At 41.3% G+C, this 21684-nt stretch overlaps 1 protein-coding gene across 2 annotated transcripts in view; it reads left to right on the top strand.

Annotated features, from left to right (window-relative positions):
* The window catches only part of MAD1L1 (mitotic arrest deficient 1 like 1), a 482869-nt gene that overhangs the window by 134427 nt on the left and 326758 nt on the right, over window positions 1–21684 (top strand). For both annotated transcript variants that reach the window (XM_035130662.3, XM_088656937.1), the window contains exon 11: window positions 12153–12297. In XM_035130662.3, the coding sequence (XP_034986553.2) occupies window positions 12153–12297 (145 nt within the window). The remainder of the gene's footprint in view (window positions 1–12152; window positions 12298–21684) is intronic.

The raw sequence follows: 21684 nt of genomic DNA, 5'->3' as shown, positions 1-21684 counted from the left end.
TCCTGAAAAGAATAAGTGTTTGCATATTGGGTTTGTTTAGTGCGTTTCCATACTGTGTAAGCAGAAAATATGCCTATCATTTTTATATAGAACTAGCCATGCCTTTTTAAAGGTCACTCCTATCTCAGTCAGTTCTTAAAGTTCAAGAGGAAATAAACTGCTTAGGGTTGGCATTTTCAAGTCAAGTGTCAACTTTCTGAGCCCCAAGCCAAGGAACACAGATGAGAGAGAACAGGAGATTAATAAGCCAGCTGCATGACTGATGGATCTAATGATTGGTGTGTAGGAACATACCTTTGGTCTTTTGTGTTTTTCTCCTGTGTTGGAGAGATTTGGAGATTTCACTTTGCAATACACTTTGCAAGCCTTTTATATCACGTGTTTCCTTACTCATTAGTCTGCTGACGCAAACATAAGATTTGTCACTGCTGGTAAAGCTGGCGATAAGGAATGTTTCATGACAATATCACTACATAGTCCTTTAGACACATGGCATGTGGTTAGTAGGTAGGGCCAAAAAAATATAGTAGTAGTTTGGGAGGAATTGGAGTAGGAAAAGTGCCAAGGTGGACTTGGACACCAACTGCATTGACTTCTCTTTTGTATGTGGGGGGACAGTAAGATCAATAAGGAAATAAACAGAAAAAATGGGCTTTATTAATCGGCTGTATTGGAGGCAGCAGGGAAGATTATAATGGAACACAGGTGCCGATCGAATGGAGCACTGAGCTTAAGCTATCTACTGTTGGCTGCTGAAGTGTTTGTATTGATTGTGGGAGATGTAGGGTATAGCAGTATCAGACCTGCTAATTGGGATCTGGGGTTGCCTCAGGGACAGGAAGAAACATGGGTTTCTGTTGTCACAGTTTTCTTCTTTTGCCTGGCTTCATATGCACCACTCTGGGGTTGCTCAGCAATGGGCATGGACTGAGAGGCTTTCAGCTCTTGAATATTTAGATTTGACAACTTGGGTCATGCTGGAGCCTCTCAGCTCATTGGTGATATGTAAAGCATAAGCAGCGGGTGGTGTATTCCCCGGGCACATTTGCAATATGCTGTAGTAGAAGGTCCATTTAAAGATACCAGAAAAGCATTCTGCCTCTTATAATATAAACTGCCCAAAAGATTACAGTCCAGGTACATGCACATAAGTCAGTCATAAGTCAAATATAAACAAAATAAGAAAATTCCTTCAGTAGCACCTTAAAGACCAACTAAGTTTATATTTTGGTATGAGCTTTCGTGTTCATACCAAAATATAAACTTAGTTGGTCTTTAAGGTGCTACTGAAGGAATTTTCTTATTTTGCTTCGACTCAGACCAACACGGCTACCTACCTGTAAACTCAAATATAAACATTTAGCATTTATAAATGCTATATGCTTATCTAGAAATATTTTCTTCTGTAGGGAGGAAGGGATCCTATTGTGGGTTGTCTCCACTCACTCCACTCTGCCAGCACGAACCTTGTTATTAGTTATTTAAAAGTTTAAAGGTATTTTAAAGAGAAAAAGTAAGGCTTGTGGCATCTATTTGCAAAGAGTTTTACCAGCTATGTAAGACAACTCCTTTTGTTCTATATAGAAGTGTGTGTGCATGTGTGTGTGCTTCTGCTTGCTTGCTTGTTTGCTTGCTCGTATGTGCACACATGCATGGGTGTGCATATAGATCTGTAGAAATGTGGGCCATCTCAAAATGAATTGCAGATTATTGTGATTCACAATGGCTTCCTTCAGTGAGATTGTGTTGCTTTTTAAACCCAGTATATTAAAGGAGAAGAACCTATTGCCAAGCTTGGCAAAAGTCTTTGAAAGGGTGGGGGTTGCAATTTACTCCTCCTGTCCCCTCCCCTAAGTCACCAGTTACCTGTTTTTTAACCACTGAGTTTAAAATGCCACAATCTTCTTGACTATATGCAAGAGGAAAAAAGCACTAATATTGGCACATTAAGAAAACTTGGAAATATATACTATAATGACATAAATTCATTTTGTATATTGGTTGTTGTTAAATTTAAAAAGGAGGAAAATGCCACAATCTGGCATGTATTACATATTATGTGTGACGTTAAATAAAATGAGGGAAAGCGTTATCTTTCCGCGGCCCAAAATTGAACGAAAATAATGTCCCTGTAACAAAGAATGTTGGACAGTCCTGAACAGCTAAGTGTCAGGCTGTATAAATGTATGGTTTTGTTATATTTGTACCATGTACAGGCAACTCCCCGTTTTCATGGGGGTTGTATTTTGAGACATCGTGTGTCATCGGGACATGAGTAAACCCACCCCATTCTCCCCACTTCTGGTGTTGAAAATGGCATACACGTGAGAGGTCACACACAAATGGGGAGTTGCCTCCATCCACTTTTCCCCTTACAATAACCTTGTCAGGTAAAGCTAGGTTGCAAGCATGGCAAAAAGTTTCTCAAGTTTGTAGTTTGACACTCTAACCCAGCGCTTTCCAAACTTTTCATATTGGTGACATTTTAAACATGCATCATTTCACAACACAGTACTGTAATTCAGTTTTACTAGGAAACTGGAGGTTAAACAACCCTTTTCCAGCCCTGGGAGGAGCGTAGGGAGTGTTTGTGCGACACACCTACACACTATAGCTGACACACTAATGTGTTGCAACACACAGTTTGGTAAGCTCTGCTCTAGCCTCTTGTTCAGAAGGCTGTCTTCTAATTTTGAGTGTATGTGTGTAAGTTGAAATGTTTCCTATTGGAAATATCTTAATGCTGGGTGAGATTTATTTTTGTGACAGATTTCCTCTCCCTTCCCTTATTGAATTACAGTCAAACCTCGGTTTACATCTACCTCTGTTTGCGACCGCTTCAGCGAGCGACCGCTGCGGACCTGGAAGTGTTTACATCCGGGTTCCGCAGTGTCGGATGCGCAGACGCAATCTGCGCTGCTTGCGCATGCTCATAAGCGATTTGCGCAGCGTGCGCAGAAGCGCTCTATTGGCGCTTTGCACACGCGCAGAAGCGTGCCTTTGGGGAGCGACCGCTTCGGCAAGCGACCGCCTCCATGGAACGGATTGCGGTTGCAAACTGAGGTACCACTGTAGATGGCTCTTTCCCTCCCAATCATATGCTTGTGTTCTCAACCTGCTTGCTTATTTTCTCCTTCCTGTTTTCACTGTTGCTATCATTTGTGAGGAACCATCTGTTAGAAATTCTGAGGTTGGTACAACAACTGTGTCTAGTATCCAGAAACTAAAGGCTGCAGTGTAGTTACTGAGTTGAAACAATATCATTTTATTCAGGGTCAGTGAAGAGGCCTCTCACAGATTGATTGATTCTTCTCCCTCCCTCCCTCCCTCCCCCCCCCCCCCCAGTTGCAAAGGACTAGCAATTTCTGAAATAAAAACACACAGATCATAAAACTGGGTGACCAGCAATGTGTGATGCTCATTTCCTGCTGGAGGACAGTAATATGCATTCAAAATTAAGTCTGATTGAAAAAGGTCAGCTCAGTCCTGTGGAGTATTCATAAAGCAGTAATGAGTCATGATTCTGTGAGGGCTTTTTGTCACTAAAGTACCGTGCTGGTTTTAAGGTTTTGGGGTTAATGGTTTTTTGTTGTAAGTTCTAACATTTTTCTATTACTACTTATTTTATTAAAATCAGCTATTGTCCTCTTGTCAGGAGCATTGCAACAAGCCTCACTGACAACCCTCCATTCAGCAATGTTAAATCTTCCCTTTTTTGCAGCCACTTTCCTGAACGCCAATGTAAATGCAGTCTCAAGGCTTTTAAAGTACCAGCGAGGTGTCACAGCTGCTCTTGTTCCTTGTCTCCCAGAAGCTTCTTGTACTTTCCTTTCCTTTGCTTAAACACTGGGGAGCTGAACGGCATACCTGACTGCTCAATCTTGAAAACAGCTTTTCTTTCAGATTTGGCACTTGTGTTGCTGTGTGTTGTGTCCTGAAGCATGATTTCTGCTGTCTGACCTAGTGACATGAGCTAGGTAACCTGGTTACCAGCCCCGGGCCTGCAACAATGACAGGGGAGTTCTCCAGTCTTGACTTCTGCAAATACTTTTCATATATCAACACAAAATGAAGCCTTTCATGTCATCTCCCAGTCCCATGGAATGTTCTGCCAAGAGAGATTCAGGGGGTGCCTTCTGTTTCAACCTTCAAATGCCTGCTGAAAACTATGCCAGGCTTTATGTAGGCAATTACGAATACATAGCTAATTGATGATCTCTGATCTTAATTTTTTATGTATTTTGTTCAGTATAGATACCGTTGGAAATCACTGATATTTTTATGATATAGCATTTATGTTTATAAATTAATTATTAATTAATAAATTAAGTATTGTCCAGCTTGATAGCCATGTTGAAAAATATACTGGCATTCTGTGGGTGAGAATAACTTGTCGAATTTACCTTGCAGTTTCTGGATGTCTCAGACAACAGAGAGCACAGTGGGTTGAAGAGATGGGCAGTTTTCTTGAAGTCTGCTAGGGAGGGAAAGGGGCACAGAGGTTTCTGAGAAAGACAGGATACTAACTCAGATCCTGGATCTAGAGAAGCAAGGCGGTTGGACAGAAGGTTGAAGAGCCATGGACAGCTTATGAAAATTATGACTCACAATGTGGGTTTGAACTCTAGTTCAGAAGTGGATATCTTGTAGCTCTCAGATACTGTTGGACTCTCAACTCTCATCAGCCCCAGCCAAGCATTGCCAATGATGAGGGATGATGGGAGTTGTAGTCTAAACATGTCTGGAAGGCCACATGTTCTCCATCCTTGCTATAATTGATGCATGATTTTTGGGTACACTGTTTGTTTGTCCCCACTGTTTATTCTATGGTTGTTCCTAGCCTTGTGGAGCGCACACTATTAAGCGAATAGTTATATTTTCAAAGTGTTCTGCAGCAAGAACAGGCAACAGCTTGGAGGTAATGCTATGAGAAGGGATTGTGTGCTGCCATATTGTGCCTAGGCATCAAAACTCATTCCTGAAGTGCACAACAGTGTGATTGCAGGTTAGGAACTGATGGGGTAAATTGGATTATTTATTATGGTTTGGATTGAGTTGAAATAGTGGAGGGCAATTTTTCTCTCTTTCTCACTTCAAGGTCAGATGAGAGTATTTACTATTCTCTCTGTTTATCTGAGGATGCAAATTGAATTTGGTGATTCAAATTGATGAAATGTTAGAAATAAAAAACTCATCAGAGGCGACACGGAGAGAAATTACTGGGTTGAGATGGCTAGTGGGTTCACCATTCCATGTCCTGGCCTCTCCTTTGATTAGTAATTATTTCAATCTCCCCCCCCCAACTCCATTTCATTCTCAGTTTTGTTTCAGTTGTTTTGATTTCTGTTTTTCAAGGGGGAAAATGTAATGACACTGAAGCATTTAGATTTGGAATTGGATGGTTGCAATAGCCAGCTGCAGGCACTGTTCACCTTTCACTTTATTAAGTTGATTTTCACTTATTAGCATCTGCGTTCAGGCTTATGTCTGCCATAGTAAGCTGATTAACTATCTGGTCCCCTCCCTCAAATGAAAACAGGAGAATGTGAGCCATATTTCACACCTGATATTGGAAGATATCCAACGACTGAGCAATCCTTTGTGTGTAGAAAGTATCTGGTTCAGTCATTGGCATCTTTATATGTAGCTGGTGATGGATAAACAAAAAGCACCTCTGCCTGGGAGCCTGGAAAGCTGCTGCCAGTCAGAGTAGAGAATATTGGCCTAGATGGACAAATAATCTCACCATGTATAAAGCCGCTTCCTACATTAATCACAGACCACCACTCCAAATTCTTAATTATCCAAAACTCTTTTGTCCAAGTGCTTGACATTCACAACTTACCATACTTTCCCTTGTATTAGACAAGGTTTTTTTCCCTCCAAAATAAAGTAAAAGGTGTGTGTATGGGGGGGGGGCTTCTTATACATGGGTAGTGCAGAGGGGGGACAGGTGATTGGTTGCATCTGTGAGCAGGATCTAGCAATTGGGTCGGTGAATGGTGTCTGCTGCAAGGGCTGCTTTGTATTGGCTGCTGCTTTGTCAATTGGGTGGGTTATTTGTGGATGCGTCAAAGGCTGCTTTGGATTGGCTGCCGCTTTGGCAATTTGGCTTGCGTCGCTTGCGATTGTTAGTGTTTGCCAGTTGGGTTAGGTTCGGCACCCCCCCCCCCCAAATGCTCAACAATCGTGGGCAATCCTCCGCAAAAAAAGCTCAACAACTCTGTGCCATCTCTTCCCCATTTTCTTAAATTTGAGCCCCATCTTTTAGATGGAAGAGCACAGGGCAGAAAACAAGTGACAAAACAATAAAAAATACATTTAAAATAATTCCAATTTTGTGCAACCTTCTTGGTGTGTGTTCTACTATTTTAAGAAGTCCCTTCTGATCTGCTAATCCTGGCATTAATACCCCCACAGCAGATTTTTCTTGTTGCCGTGCCACTCTCATTATGCTCCTTTGCACTTTTCCCATTATCATCCGTACAGTAAGACAGACACCTCAATTACAACAAGTACCGTATTTTTCGGACCATAACACACACTTTTCCCTCCTAAAACGGGAGGGGGAAAGTCACTGCGTGTTATGGAGCGAAGGCAGCCGATTTTGCGCTGCCCACTCCTCCCTCTTCGCCATTGCTGTCGGGCTGGTGCTGCCACCGCAGCCAGCAGCTGAGGGTTGAGAGAAGCGGCCGAAATGGTGCTGCTGTCGCCACCTCCCAGCCTTTTAGAGGAGGAAAACCAGGAAAAAATTTTTTTTATTGTTTTCCTCCTCTAAAAACTAGTTGCGTGGTATCGTCCGGTACGTGTTATGGTCTGAAAAATACGGTAGTTAAGCAGAACAGGGATTTGTTTTTGTTTTTAGTTATTACTTTCAGTGACACCCATTGCTATATCTGTGGGGTGGTGGGTTACTTAAAAGAAAATTATAGTAGATTGTACCGTATTTGATAGCCTGCAGTTACTTCTGTAATTTTTTGAGGTGTGAGGGAAACTATTAAAACGCACGTAATAGCATCTCTATTCATTGTGCCACTCATTGTCCTTAAGGCTGAGGACTTCTTGAAAGTAAAGTTTTATCATTAAGATTATATTAAAGTGGCCTGGAGAAAGGGAAGAGCATAGCATTAAAAGAGGTACTCAGCTTGGAGCACAAAGAACCTTCATTCAATAGACTTGGGGCAGTGTGGAGCATTAATAGACTGATAAACAGAAATGGCTTTTCCTCTTTAAGGCCAGGAATATGTACTTTGAACTTGCAATGATTTCTGGAAATGCCAGTGCTCTCATAGTTCAATGCAGTCCTCAGATGTGAGGTTTAATTTTTTATGAGTTTTGAAAAAGAAAGAAAGGAAAGGTTTGGATCATGTGATGCATTGGACTTGAAAGAGCCATGCGTTTTATCCAGCAAGGGTGTGGAGGGTTATGTCTCCTCTGGGCAGTGACATACGGGATTGAGTTGCTTTAACTACTGTAAGGTTGCTGGTTGTCAATATGAAAATAATTCATCTACGGTAACTGCTTTTGCTTAGCAGCTAACCTGGGAACTTCTGCTGAGCCTGGTTCTTCCTTTCTGAACTTTAGGCAGTGGAAAGACCCATAGTTCTGGGTGGAAGAGGAGTGAAGAGTATTTAGCTAGGCAGCAGACCACCCAGTTGTCATAATGTGGAGTGTAATTGGATGACAGTCAATGGGAACAGGCACAAAGGACTTAATGATAAATATTTTATCATTTTAAATCAGAACCAGTTAAGGCAGTGAAGGTCCTGTATGAGTGTCTGGAGGCGGTTGGAGGATGGATGGCGGCTAACGGATTGAGGTGGAATCCTGACAAGACAGAAGTACTGTTCTTGGGGGACAGGGGGCGGGCTGGTGTGGAGGACTCCTTGGCAACTGTGCCCCTGAAGGACCAGGTGCGCAGCCTGAGAGTCATTTTGGACTCACAGCTGTCCATGGAGGCACAGGTTAATTTTGTGTCCTGAGCAGCTGCCTACCAGCTCCATCTGGTTTGCAGGATGAGACCCTACCTTCCCACAGACTGTCTTGCCAGAGTGGTGCATGCTCTAATCTCCCGCTTGGACTACTACTGGGGGGCTACCTTTGAAGGTGACTAGGAAACTGCAAGTAATCAAGAATGCAGCAGCTAGACGGTGACTGGGAGTAGCCGCCGAGACCATATAACACTGGTCCTGAAAGATCTTCATTGACTTCCAGTATGCTTCCGAGCACAGTTCAAAGTGTTGGTGCTGACCTTTGAAGCCCTAAATGGCCTTGGTCCTGTATACCTGAAGGAGGGTCTCTACCCCCATCATCCAGCCTGGACAATGAGGTCCAGTGTCGAGGGCCTTCTGGCGGTTCCCTCACTGCGAGAAGTGAGGTTACAGGGAACCAGGCAGAGGGCCTTTTCGGTAGTGGCGTCCGCCCTGTGGAACGCTCTCCCAGCAGATGTCAAGGCAATAAGCAACTATTTTACTTTTAAAAGACAACTGAAGACGGCCCTGTTTAGGGAAGTTTTTTTAAAATAAATAATTTTTATTGATTTTATACCACAATACAAGAAAAGAAAAGTAAAAAAAGAAAAAAGAAAAATATAAAAAACCAAAGAAATAGGGGGGAAAATACACTCTCCATTATCAAATCTTATTTCTTAACACTGCGGACTTCCTTGCATCACCCTCTTGAGTTCTTTTTTGATAACTAAATTTTGCAGTTTCCAAGTATCTTAATTTTACATCATATCTTATAATTTAAACCTTAATTCTTAAACATTTATCCTTGCAAAAATCTTTCTCATTTTAATTCCATCTCCTATATTACATCATGATTCTCTTTACTTTTATACTACTCCAAAACCATTAGTCTCTACCCAAAAATATCCATACATCATTTTCTATATCTTCTTTTTTTATCCCATCTTTAGAACTAATTCAACCCCCCTTCCCGTGGAATCGATGTCTCCAGAGATTTCAGCTAGCTCCTTAAAACTTTCCAGGTTCAGACCGTCTTTATCCATTCAATAAAAATTAAGCCAATATTCCACCTTCACCCCACTCCTACTCTGTCCCAGTCCAACCCTTGCTCAACGCAGGTTTAGGGGGCGGCGTTTCGGGGTTCCCAAGCTATTATGCTGGCCCCGAAGCAGAAGGGTGTCATTGCCGGATTCTGCGAGTGACTAGGAGGTCATGTTTTGTGCTATCTCTGCACTGTAAATAGTATGCACAGTAAAACCTTAAAAGACAGATGGGACTGGAGCGTCTTTACTCGAGAGTAGCCACAACAATCCCCTGACAGCTAACCATTCCCATCCTGGAGGACTATAACTTCCAGTATCCCTGATTATTGGTCATGCTGACAGGGGTTGATAGAAATTGTAGTCTAAACCATCCTAGGTTGGGGGATGCTGCTGTTGACCAGGAGCAGCTAACCTCCTCCACCTCCTCTTCCTTGAATTTATATACTGCCCTATACCCGGAGGTCACAGGGCAGTTCACAGAATAAAATCATGATATAAAACCACATTGGGGGCCATATTGCCAATCAGCTCCTCCTCCAAGGGCTGCATGCCAGCTGTGGGTGTGACTGATTTATGCACACACAAGTGCATAGACACTTGCCAAGCATAGACTCACTCACAATCCAAGCACATTCGCCAGTCATATAGCACACACAAACATACCCATGCAGCACACCCTCAGAAAACATACAGCACACATAGTCACCAGACATGCAGTGTCACAGAATTCTCACACTGAAACATGCATATAATCACACACAAACACATATGCAGAGGTGCACACACACGCTCAGCATTTGAAGCCCTCTATATTTCTGTGCTTGGATGGGGTGGATCAGCATGCTGCCTTTTACTTTGTACATATCTTTTTGCTCAGAGTAAAAGACAGAGTTTCCATTCATCCCTTCTCTAGCACTGGGGCGGGGGTGGGGAAATCCTGCTGCTTATTCTTTAATAGCAGACAGCACTTTTATCTCTGGTCTTAGCACTGGGGTGCTTAGTGCTAAGAGTGGAGGTAAGAGATCTCTCTGGCTACTTTTTAAAGAGGACCTCTAAAGAGCAGCCAGAGGGATCTTTTATCTCCCTAAGGGCTTATCTCTGATCTTAGCATTGTGGTGGTTAATGCTGATATGATAGATAAAAGATCACTTTGACTGTTCTGATCCTCCTGATTGGGAGATAATGTGCTCTGTCTGCTCTTCAGAGATTCTTCTCTAAAGGGCAGTGACTTTTGTTTCATGAGCAGGCCATAAGATAAAGCAGGGGACCCCAAACTAAGGCCCGGGGGCCGGATGCGGCCCAATTGCCTTCTAAATCCGGCCCGCGGACAGTCCAGGAATCAGCATGTTTTTACATGAGTAGAATGTGTTTTTATTTAAAATGCATCTCTGGGTTATTTGTGGGGCCTGCCTGGTGTTTTTACATGAGTAGAATGTGTTCTTTTATTTAAAATGCATCTCTGGGTTATTTGTGGGGCATAGGAATTCATTCATATATTTTTTTCAAAATATAGTCCGGCCCCCCACAAGGTCTGGAGGACAGTGGACCGGCCCCCTACTGAAAAAGTTTGCTGACCCCTGAGATAAAGCTTCGTGGGCTGAATGGCCACTTTCCATCTTTTCATTGGCTGGGTCTTTACTGCAGAACATGGGTTAGCCACCTTTGCTCTAAACCAGTTAAGTTTAAGATGGGTGTTGTTCCTTTAACAATTTATGCCAATTATTTTAACTCACACATAATTGAAACAGCATAAGTAAAATAAAATGGCACTGGCTCAACTGCTGTGGCTCCAGTGTGGATCATGGCCTGCCAATTCTGTGTCCTCTCATTCTGCCAACTAGAATGAAAATTAATTGGAAGTCCAATTTTGTTTTCAGCTCTACGCATTTTTTTCTCAGTTGTATCATCTAACAGCTAGTTTATCCAAGAATGACCATGCATAAAATTGGGTCTTTTCATCTGTGTTTTGATATCTTAGCAGTTGGAAGGGGGGGAAGAAAAGCCATCTCTTCCCCCTTTTGAGAGTCTTTCTCCCCCTTTTTTCATTTTGAAATTCTGGTATTCATAATAGTTTCTTAACAGAAGATGTACATGCTACTCTATGGCAAAGGTTTCATTTTCTGTGTAACTAATTAATTAAAACAGAGAAGGGGGCAGGGGCATAGTGATGTTCCGGTTATTAAATTAGCCATTTTCTGCAGTAGATTTATAGTCTTTGTGATTAACTTTCCCACCTGGATATGACAATGGAAATAATCTATTTTACACTCTATTAAATTGGTATATGAATAGCTTCAAATTGAACTGGAACTTTCATATACATCTTTGATTCATTGAAAGATTTGTGGAAATATGGATCAGATAGTGAATGGAGGAGGATTTGATTGAAATTCCTGGTCAGTACATGCTTAGTTTCCTATGATAACAAAAAAACAGACCTGGAAAGAGAAAAATTAATCAGTCATACTAGAGATGTGTTTCGGTTTGTCAGAGGTACATACATACATACATACATACATACAGTACATCATTTAGACAGAAATATCTTGTTGTAAAGAAACATATGATTATTTATATTTATTTATTTAAAAATATTCTGCTTTTCACCATCTAAAACAATCAAAATATCAACATAAAAATTAAAACATAAAAGTTTTTAATATCAGAATTTAAAACAATATGATGAGAAAATTTTCAGGTAACACACATTATTTTCTCCAGCATGCTTGGGCACTCATAGAAAGCGTGATGTTTTAATTTTCATTTGTAAATGCTATGGTTCTGAGACCTTAGGTATAGAAGGTACTCTTCACACAACTATTTGGAGTATCTTGTGGGCATGGCTATGTTAGAAGAGAACATACTGGAGCCACATAACAATATATTCTATTGTTTATTTGCATCCCAAATAAAAGTGGGATGCAAATGGTTTAATAATAACATTATGTGAATGTGCAAAGCAACAGTATGCTTATCAACAACTGTTTGCCTGGTTGCTGGTGGCAAGTGAGAGTGGTTAGGGAAGGGAGTTGTAAGTGGTCAGTCCCATTTTAAAGTGCTTTTATCCCCTGCCAACTGTAGTAAACCACCAAGCGTTAGGCTGATAGAAGTTCAATTTTGGTAATTTTGTCTTTCCTAGTGCTAGACTATTAGAGAAGGCACGGAAGCAACTGCAGGAAGAGTTGCTGAAGACCCAGAGCCAGCTACTGGAGGAGAAGAAAAAACGTGAGCAGCATGAATCCATGGCCAGGTGCTTGCAAAAACGAGTGCAGCTGCTTATAAAGGTATGTCACCTGTATGGATCTTGTTTTTGCTCTCCATCCATCTTTGACATAGATGTAGACAGACTGTAACATCAGTGTTGTGAACTACTATACATACATTGAATTCTATGCAGCCCGCATTAAAGTATCCACTCCATCAGTGGTCATTTTATTCCACCTTTTCAAATGATACGTTTAATGAAATATGGGATAAGTACATAAACACTGTTTTATTGCCACAGCTTCCTATAACCCTAGGACAAAGGTTTTCATTTTAATTAAAATAAAATGATCATATAGTTTGATATTAAATTGAGCAAATATATTACCTGTTAAAAATAATAACTTTACACTGAAAGCTTTATAACCCAGACTGATATTTAATGATCTAATTAGTAGCTTCTCTGGTAGACTGTGTTGCTGTGACTATCACTGAAAATGGAAAAGGGGAGGAGAAAATAAGAAACTTGATTGTCCTTGGCCAGGCATAGGCAAACTCGGCCCTCCAGATGTTTTGGGACTGCAACTCCCATCATCCCTAGCTAACAGGACCAGTGGTCAGGGATGATGGGAATTGTAGTCCCAAAACATCTCGAGAGCCGAGTTTGCCTATGTCTGTCCTTGGCTCTTTCAGAATAATATAGTGAATCTTGTAAACACAGAAATGCATACTTGGAAGAAACTTCTTATTCATGGATAGTGATGTATTTCTAAGCCTTCAAGCTTTCGTTGAGGATAAGGCTATTAATGGCTACTAGTCAGAGAAGCTATATGCTACCTTTGGAATCAGCATGGCTTTAGATACACTGCACAAAATGTGTCTAGACGCATGTTAGAATACACTAAGTAGTAAAGTAACCAGTTCCCCAAAGTGGTCAGCCAAAGCATCATGCCTAATTACCTTCTCACTTCTCCCTGTGGCAGCGTATTCCATTTGATAATTATGCATTGTGTGCAGAAGCATTTCATTTTATCTGTCTGAACCTACTGCCAATCACTTTTCTTCATGAATAGAATGAAATTTAATTAATTTTAACTTTTACCTCCACTTTCAACAACAAGGAGTCTTAAAGCAATTTAAAAACACAAAATACAGCAATATCACCATATTAAAATGCAACTAATAGAGCTAAAAGAAATTGGAACCAGCAACAGAAGAATAAGTAAGATAAGGTGAACAACTGATGAAACAGGAATGCCTTCGTTGCATGCCTGAAGGCAAATAGCTAGGGAGCCAACCGGGCTTCCCAAGGAAAGGAGATCCATAACCTTGTTGCCACTGCCAGGAGATTTGATCCTTAGGCATTGGAGGGTAGAAGAAAATGTAGCTGCAATCACTTGATTTCTTTCCCATATTTCAAAGACTCTTCATTGTGGATTGTTTTAAATTAGCTTTATAGTTGTGGTCATTGCTAAGACTATGGCATTTAATATGGGGAAAGACCATAGCTTAGTGGTGAGTAGGCTGAAAGCAAAGAGTAAGGTTACCACAGCTTCCATCATAGAGCTTCAGTATGCTGATGACAATGTAGTGTGTGCACACTCAGAGGATGACCTCCAAACCATCCTAAATATCTTCGCAGAAGCTTACAAAAACCTTGGCCTGTCGCTCAACATCCAACAGACCAGAGTGCTACACCAACAAGCACAAAACAACCCGTCTGCAGCACCACAAATCCAACTCAATGGTGTAACATTGTAAAAAGAAGAAGAAGAAGAAGAAGAAGAAGAAGAAGAGGAGGAGGAGGAGGAGGAGGAGGAGGAGGAGGAGGAGAGTTTGGATTTGATATCCTGCTTTATCACTACCCAAAGGAGTATCAAAGCGGCTAACATTCTCCTTTCCCTTCCTCCCCCACAACAAACACTCTGTGAAGTGAGTGGGACTGAGAGACTTCAAAGAAGTGTGACTAGCCCAAGGTCACCCAGCAGCTGCATGTAGAGGAGCGGAGACGCGAACCTGGTTCACCAGATTACGAGTCTACCACTCTTAAAGTGTCAGACACTTCTACCTAGGCAGTTATCTTTCCACAAGGGCCGACATAGATGCCTAAATCCAGCATCGCCTTAGCTCTGTGAGTGCAGCGTTCTCCCAATTGAAGTGCAGAGTGTTTGAGGACTGGGACATTCACAGGGAAACCAAAATGTTTGTTTACAAAGCTATTGCACTGCCAACCTTACTGTATGCTTGTGAAACATGGACTACTTATAAACACTATCTCCAACTCCTTGAAAGATTCAATCAACCGTGTCTCTGAAATTTTTTACACATCACTTGGGAAGACAGGCAAACTAATACCAGTGTACTGAAAGAAGCAAAAATCACCAGTGTCGAAGAAATGATTCTTCAACATCAGCTTCGTTGGACTAGTCATGTTGTTCGGATGCCTGATTATCATCTTCCAAAGCAACTACTGTATTCCAAACTTAAAAATGGAAAGCATAATGCTGGTGATCAACAAAAGAAGTTTAAAGACTTTCTCAAGGCAAATCTAAAAAAAATGTAGTATAGATACTGGCAGTTGGGAAACACTGGCCTGTGAGCGCTCCAATTGAAAAACAGCCTTTACCAAAGGTGTCATGGACTTTGAAAACACTTGAACTCAAGACGAAAGGAAGAAATGTGCTAAGAGGAAGCCACATTTGGCAAACCCTCACTCCTGATCAACTCCTGCCCAAAAACCTGTGTCCTCACTGTGGAAGGACGTGTGGATTCAGAATTGGCTTCCATAGTCACTTACGGACTCACTGTTAAGTCTGTGTTCAGACAATTTTACTCAGCTACGAGTGATCGCCAAAGAGGAAGAGTGTTGGAACACTTGCTTTGCATGGAAAAGGTCCCAAGGACAATCCCTGATGTCTTCTGGTTGGGCTGGGAAAGATTCCAACCTTAAACCCTAAACCCTAAACGTCTGCCTGCCAGCATGAGTGATACTGAGTTAGAAGGATCCATGGTCTGATTTGGTATAGGATAGCATCTTATGTTCTGTGTTCCTAGGACAGACAGCACATTCTTCATTTGGAAAACAAATGCTGAAATGGCTCAGTCATTTCTGGGGGCAGGGAGGTTATTCTTGTTGCAAGGTTTTACAACACTAGTGTGAAATCTTCAGTCAAGTTTGAGTGATTCTGTTTGTGGCGGGGGAAGGCTTTTACATGCAAATCTTGGCTGTCACAGTTGCACATTTAATGAACATTAAGGTTATCAGTCATTTATATGTGCACTGCAAATCAGGAGGCAGCCTGTAGGGAGGAAATTGTTTTAATTAAGACTAGGTTGAGCACCTTGAGGTATTTGATCCCTGGCTGTTTGAAAGTGCCAGTGCTGATAGAGAAGGAAGTAACAAATAGAGAATTAGTCTATTAGCCAAAGTCCCACCTAGACACAGTCAAAACAAAATAAAAAAATTCCTTCCAGTAGCACCTTAGAGACCAACTAAGTTGGTCTAAGGTGCTAATGGAAGGATTTTTTTAAATTTTGTTTCGACTACGGCAGACCGACACGGCTGCCTACCTGTAACTAGACACAGTCAGTTACAGTTAAGGAGAAATACTTTTCTCTCTGTGGTTCGTATTCTAAAGGAATACGTTTTTTACATTAAAAAACAGGAAATCCATTTAACTTCAAGAAGTAGTGCATACACACTTTTTTCTTTCTGTCCGAGTTTACTGAGCTTGTTTTATAACGTAACAACAAATAGTTATCAGATTGGAGAGCATTCAGGGTTTCTGCTGGCCACTTTTCTACCATTTGCCATTTAAATAGTTCTAACTCACTATGCCCTTTCATGGATCACTGCCTTGTCGTGGCAAAGGGGCTTGAATAACTCAGAGAAGCTATGAGCTATGCCATGCAGGGCCACCCAAGACGGACAGGTCATAGTGGAGAGTTTTGAGTAAACGTGATCCACCTGGAGAAGGAACTGGCAAGCCACTCCAGTATCCCTGCCAAGAAAACTCCATGGACAAAGACAACAGGCATATAAAAGTTATGACACTGGAAAATGAGCCCCTCAGGTCGGAAGGCGTTCAACATGCTACTGAGGAAGAGCGGAGGACAAGTACAAGTAGATTCAGAGCTGATGAAGCAGCTGGGCCAAAGCCGAAAGGTCACTCCGTTGCGGATATGCCTGGAAGCGAAAGGAAAGTCCGATGCTGTAAAGAAAAATATTGCATAGGAAGCTGGAATGTAAGAACCATGGATAATGGTAAGCTGGATGTGGTCAAAAATGAGATGGCAAGAATAAATATTGACATCCTGGGCATCAAAAATGATAGAATGATCTCGATATGAATCTCAAAATCTCAAAAATGATAGAACAGGGGTCCCCAAACTAAGGCCCAGGGGCCAGATGCGGCCCAATCACTTTCTCAATCCGGCCCACGGATGGTTCGGGAACCAGCATGTTTTTACATTAGTAGAATGTGTCCTTTTGTTTAAAATGCATCTCTGGGTTATTTGTGGGGCCGGCCTGGTGTTTTTACATGAGTAGAATGTGTCCTTTTATTTAAAATGCATCTCTGGGTTATATGTGGGGCATAGGAATTCATTCATATTTTTTTTCAAAACATAGTCCGGCCCCCAACAAGGTCTAAGGGACACTGGACCGGCCCCCTGCTGAAAAAGTTTGCTGACCCCTGTGATAGAATGATCTCGATATGAATCCAAGGCAGACATTTTAACATCACAGTAAGCCAAGTTTATGCACCAACTACTGGTGCTGAAGAAAGTGAAATTGACCAATTCTATGAAGACTTACAACACCTTCTAGAAATGACACCAAAGAAGGTTGTTCTTCTCATTATAGGGGATTGGAATGCTAAAGTAGGGAATCAAGAGATAAAAGGAACAACTGGCAAGTTTGGCCTTGGAGTTCAAAATGAAGCAGGGCAAAGGCTAATAGAGTTCTGTCAAGAGAACAAGCTGGTCATCACAAACACTCTTTTCCAACAACACAAGAGACGATCCTACACATGGACAGCACCAGATGGGCAGCATCGAAATCTGCAGCCAAAGATGGATAAGCTCTATACAGTCAGCAAAAACCAGACATGGAGCAGATTGTGGCTCAGATCATCAGCTTCTCATAGCAAAATTCCAGCTTAAACTAAAGAAAGTAGGAAAAACCACTGGGCCAGTAAGACACAATCTAAATCAAATCCCTTATGAATACACAGTGGAAGTGAGGAACAGGTTTAAGGACTTAGATTTGGTGGACAGAATGCCTGAAGAACTATGGATGGAGGCTCGTAACATTATATAGGAGGCAGCAACGAAAACCATCCCAATGAAAAGGAAATGCAAGAAAGCAAAGTGGCTGTCCAATGAGGCCTTACAAATAGCAGGAGAGAGAAGGTAAGCAAAATGCGAGGAAGATAGTGAAAGATACAGAAAATTGAATGCAGACTTCCAAAAAATAGCAAGGAGAGACAAGAGAGCCTTCTGAAACGAGCAATGCAAAGAAATAGAGGAAAACAACAGAGTGGGGAAAACCAGAGATCTGTTCAAGAAAATTGGAGATATGAAAGGAACATTTCATACAAAGATTACCATAATAAAGGACAAAAGTGGAAAGGACCTAACAGAAGCAGAAGACATCAAGAAGAGGTGGCAAGAATACATAGAGGAATTATACCAGAAAGATATGGAGGTCTCGTACACCCCAAGTAGTGTGGTTGCTGACCTTGAGCCAGACATCTTGGAGAGTGAAGTCAAATGGGCCTTAGAAAGCACTGCTAATAACAAGGCCAGTGGAAGTGATGATATCCCAGCTGAACTATTTAAAATTTTAAAAGATGATGCTGTTAAGGTGCTACACCCAATATGCCAGCAAGTTTGGAAAACTCAGCAATAGCCAGAGGGTTGGAGAAGACCAGTCTACATCCCAATCCCAAAGAAGGGCAATGCCAAATAATGCTCCAACTGCCGCACAATTGCGCTCATTTCACACGCTAGCAAGGTGCTTGAGCTGTATGTGGACCAAGAACTCCCAGAAGTGCAAGCTGGATTTTGAAGGGGCAGAGGAACCAGAGACCAAATTGCAAACATGTGCTGGATTATGGAGAAAGCTAGAGAGTTCCAGAAAAACATCTGCTTCTGCTTCATTGACTACGCAAAAGCATTTGACTGTGTCGACCACAGCAAATTATGGCAAGCTCTTAAAGAAATGGGTGCCTGATCACCTGTCTCCTGAGAAATCTATATGTGGGACAAGAAGCTACAGTTAGAACTGGATACGGAATAACTGATTGGTTCAAAATTGGGAAAGGAGTACAACAAGGTTGTAAGTTCTGTTAAGCCAAGCTGGTTACGGTAACACTTCTGGACTTCTGTTTTTGATAAACATGACATTTTGCCTGATATTGTAGTTACTGGCTGTATTTGTATGCCATGCTAAACTATAGTTTAGTGAGAAATGCATGGACTGAATTGAGCTGTGATGAGCTTTAAGCACCCATACTCCCTTTTACTTCTGATTTTCATTATCTGCAACTTGCTGTATTGTCTGGACCCAGAACTATTGTTAATATTAATTATGGTTCATTTAAACAAGCCAACTTCAGCTGGCACAAGTCTCTATTGAGCAGAAGCGGAAGCTTCCAAACTCCTCCTCCTTATCCGATAACGTGGTCAGTGTTTGTTGTAAAGCTGATATCCAATTCTGGTAGATACTCTTTCAAAAACTGAGATGTTAGTCTGTTGCTTGTAAGTATTCTATTTCAATGATAAGTTTTTATAACCAGACAAGAAAGTAAATTCCTTTTAGCTGTGCTGAACCCAAAACATTGTTTGTTTCTAATGTGGCTCAGCAATAAGCATGGCATAATGTATTTTACACTTTCTTGAAAATCAGGACAACAAATACACTGGTCAACCAACTGTAGCAGCTTATTTATGCGGAGTATCTGGAAGGCATCTTCTCAACTGTCAGTGCTAATTGTATGTATAACTCTTCCAGAGCCTAGAGCTGAAAACATTATCAGAAAATGGTGTTGCAATATTGAAACTGCTCCTTAAACATGGTTTCTTAAACACTGAGAAGAAAAAAAATACAAAAAATACTGGATATTAGAGTTGTGTTTTTCTTCCCAGTTAGATTGCATAGCGGATTCTTGTTTCGATTGTGGGGTGGGGAGAACCTTATCATGGGAGCTGCCTTGAATTGCCTTGGAAGTTCAGTGAATTAGTTTTACATTTAGAGCTGAAATGTGTTTCTCAAAGTGACACTCCTAGAACCTGCACCATTTCCATGGACTGATAAGGATTTCCCCAGAGGATAGATTAGGTAGCAACCTTGTAGATTTTTGACCACTGTGCCTTGTATTGGCAGAACAGCTCCAGGTGGAAGCATTTTCTGCTGGTTTCTGTGCCTTGTGCAGAGCTTGTGTAGGACATGGCCAATGCTATGCACACCACTATTTTGTGTCACTTGTGTCTTTCCATCTAAGAGAATTATGGACATTGCATACAATTAAGTCTTTCTGCATAATATGTTGCACTCCCCAACCCAAATGTAACAGCTGCAGGGCTCATTCTTAATGGCCTTTTTGCAATCTCCATTCTTGCCAGTACCTTTTCTATTAAAGCTCTGATGAGAATTGCTCAGCACTCCAAATGTAATATTGCTGTCATTTTATATTGTGGCATGATAACTTATGCTGATTGATGGTGTGTTTCATCATTATATTCATCACGAGACATTACTTGCCTTCTTGACATTTAGAAACCTCATGTTTGGAATGTGCAGTTTTATTTTGAGACCTTTATTAAACAACTCAAGTCTAAGAGTTTAATTGTTACTGATAGCTAAGAGTATAATTACCTTGGTAAAATATCATGACTATATTAAGCAAATGGAGATTGGCTTTCCAGACTTAGGTGAACACAAAACCATTTTTTTTGTTTGATATTGGCTGTTTTGAGAGAGAGTCTAATATCATTCTCAAGTGCAGTTTGCAGCATCTCTTTAAGGAAAATGAGCAATGAGATTTAAAAGGGCTGTGTTCCAGGAAGAAGTTGTTGCTATTTGAATTTGATACTTGGGAAGTTTACAAAGCTAAATGTAATTAGGACTGTTCTTCAAAGGGAAGCAAAATATTATAAATAGAGGCATGGTTCCAGACCTCTGTATTTCTGGATAGTGGATATGGAAATATGTCCCCCTCCCCTGCTTTTTATTACGCATAAATGGCTGGTGTCCTGTCTCATTCCATGAGCAACAGAGGCAATGCCACTCTTGGCTCTGTTAAGCCCATGCTGAAGTCTTAAGGGTTGCACATACACATAAATGGCTGTGCTACTGAACTGCAGGTAAATGAGTGGTATCGAATTCTATTTTCCAATTTTAGTGGGGAGTGCTTAGGATAATACTCTAACCCTGCTGCTAGTAGCTGCTGTTGGTTGGTGCTTAGCAGGAGTAATCCTGCACTGTATTGGTCATAGTCCATTTGTTTATAAACCACATTTCCAACAAATAAATTTCCTCTAATAAATTGGAGATGAGCAGGAATCAGAGCAAGTAAAGGCATGTGGCTCGCAAGAATCAAACAGTCTGAGTCAGGGCAGCAGAGCCTCCAAGGAGAGACGTATCTCTATGTACACATGCCCTGAATCTGCATGCTGTACCCAGGAGGCTCTTGCAAAAGGTGTTACAATGACGGTGAATGCCCTTTTGGGTTCTTTGCTTTTTAAAGGCAAAGTGTCTCCTTTTCCTCCAGCTCGCACATTATCTGTTAACATTAATTGATGGCTAAGGTGTTTTAATACCCGAGTGATAGGAGCCATTTATGTAGCATTAAATAAAAATAAATACTGTGGTCCACCCTGCAGGGCTTCTTCAGGGCCTTAAGAGTAGTTCTTCATCCAGAATGGCTAATGGATTCTGCTTTCTCCTGAGCAAAGGGACATTAATATCTTGCTCACTGCTAGAAGGTTAGTTTATGAAAATTAGAAATACATGAACAAGAGAGAGATTTATTTGACCTTCATTATCTATATCTCTCCTGGGAAGCACAATCTTCTGAGGTTCCAGAAGCTAGAATATTTTATATCCAGTAAAGAGAAACCAGATTATTCCAACGTTATGGCTCAGAATTTCAACATATCAGAGTCAGGTAATTCAGAGTAAAGCACCTTATGCATCTGTTCTACTCTATGGCTTGTCACAGTAGAACACTCATGCTTTATACTTTTCAGCCTTGAACTGTCACAGGTAGGGGTGTGTGTGTGTGTGTGTAAAAGAAATTATTGCAGTGAAATTATTGGTGGTAGAGGAGGAAGAGTCATGGCTGAGGAAAATGGGAGCGAATAAGACACAAAGTGACAGAGAATGCTGGTATTCATACTAGTGGGTGGAAGGTATTCAGACAGACCTGATATGAGTTACTGGGTGATTTGTGGCTTTGTGTTCT

Source organism: Zootoca vivipara, chromosome 13 (assembly GCF_965207765.1).
Source record: "Zootoca vivipara chromosome 13, rZooViv2.hap1.1, whole genome shotgun sequence".
In the NCBI taxonomy this organism is placed as follows: domain Eukaryota; kingdom Metazoa; phylum Chordata; class Lepidosauria; order Squamata; family Lacertidae; genus Zootoca; species Zootoca vivipara.
Note: the sequence above shows the minus strand (reverse complement) of the source record. Positions and strands in the feature narration are given on the sequence as shown.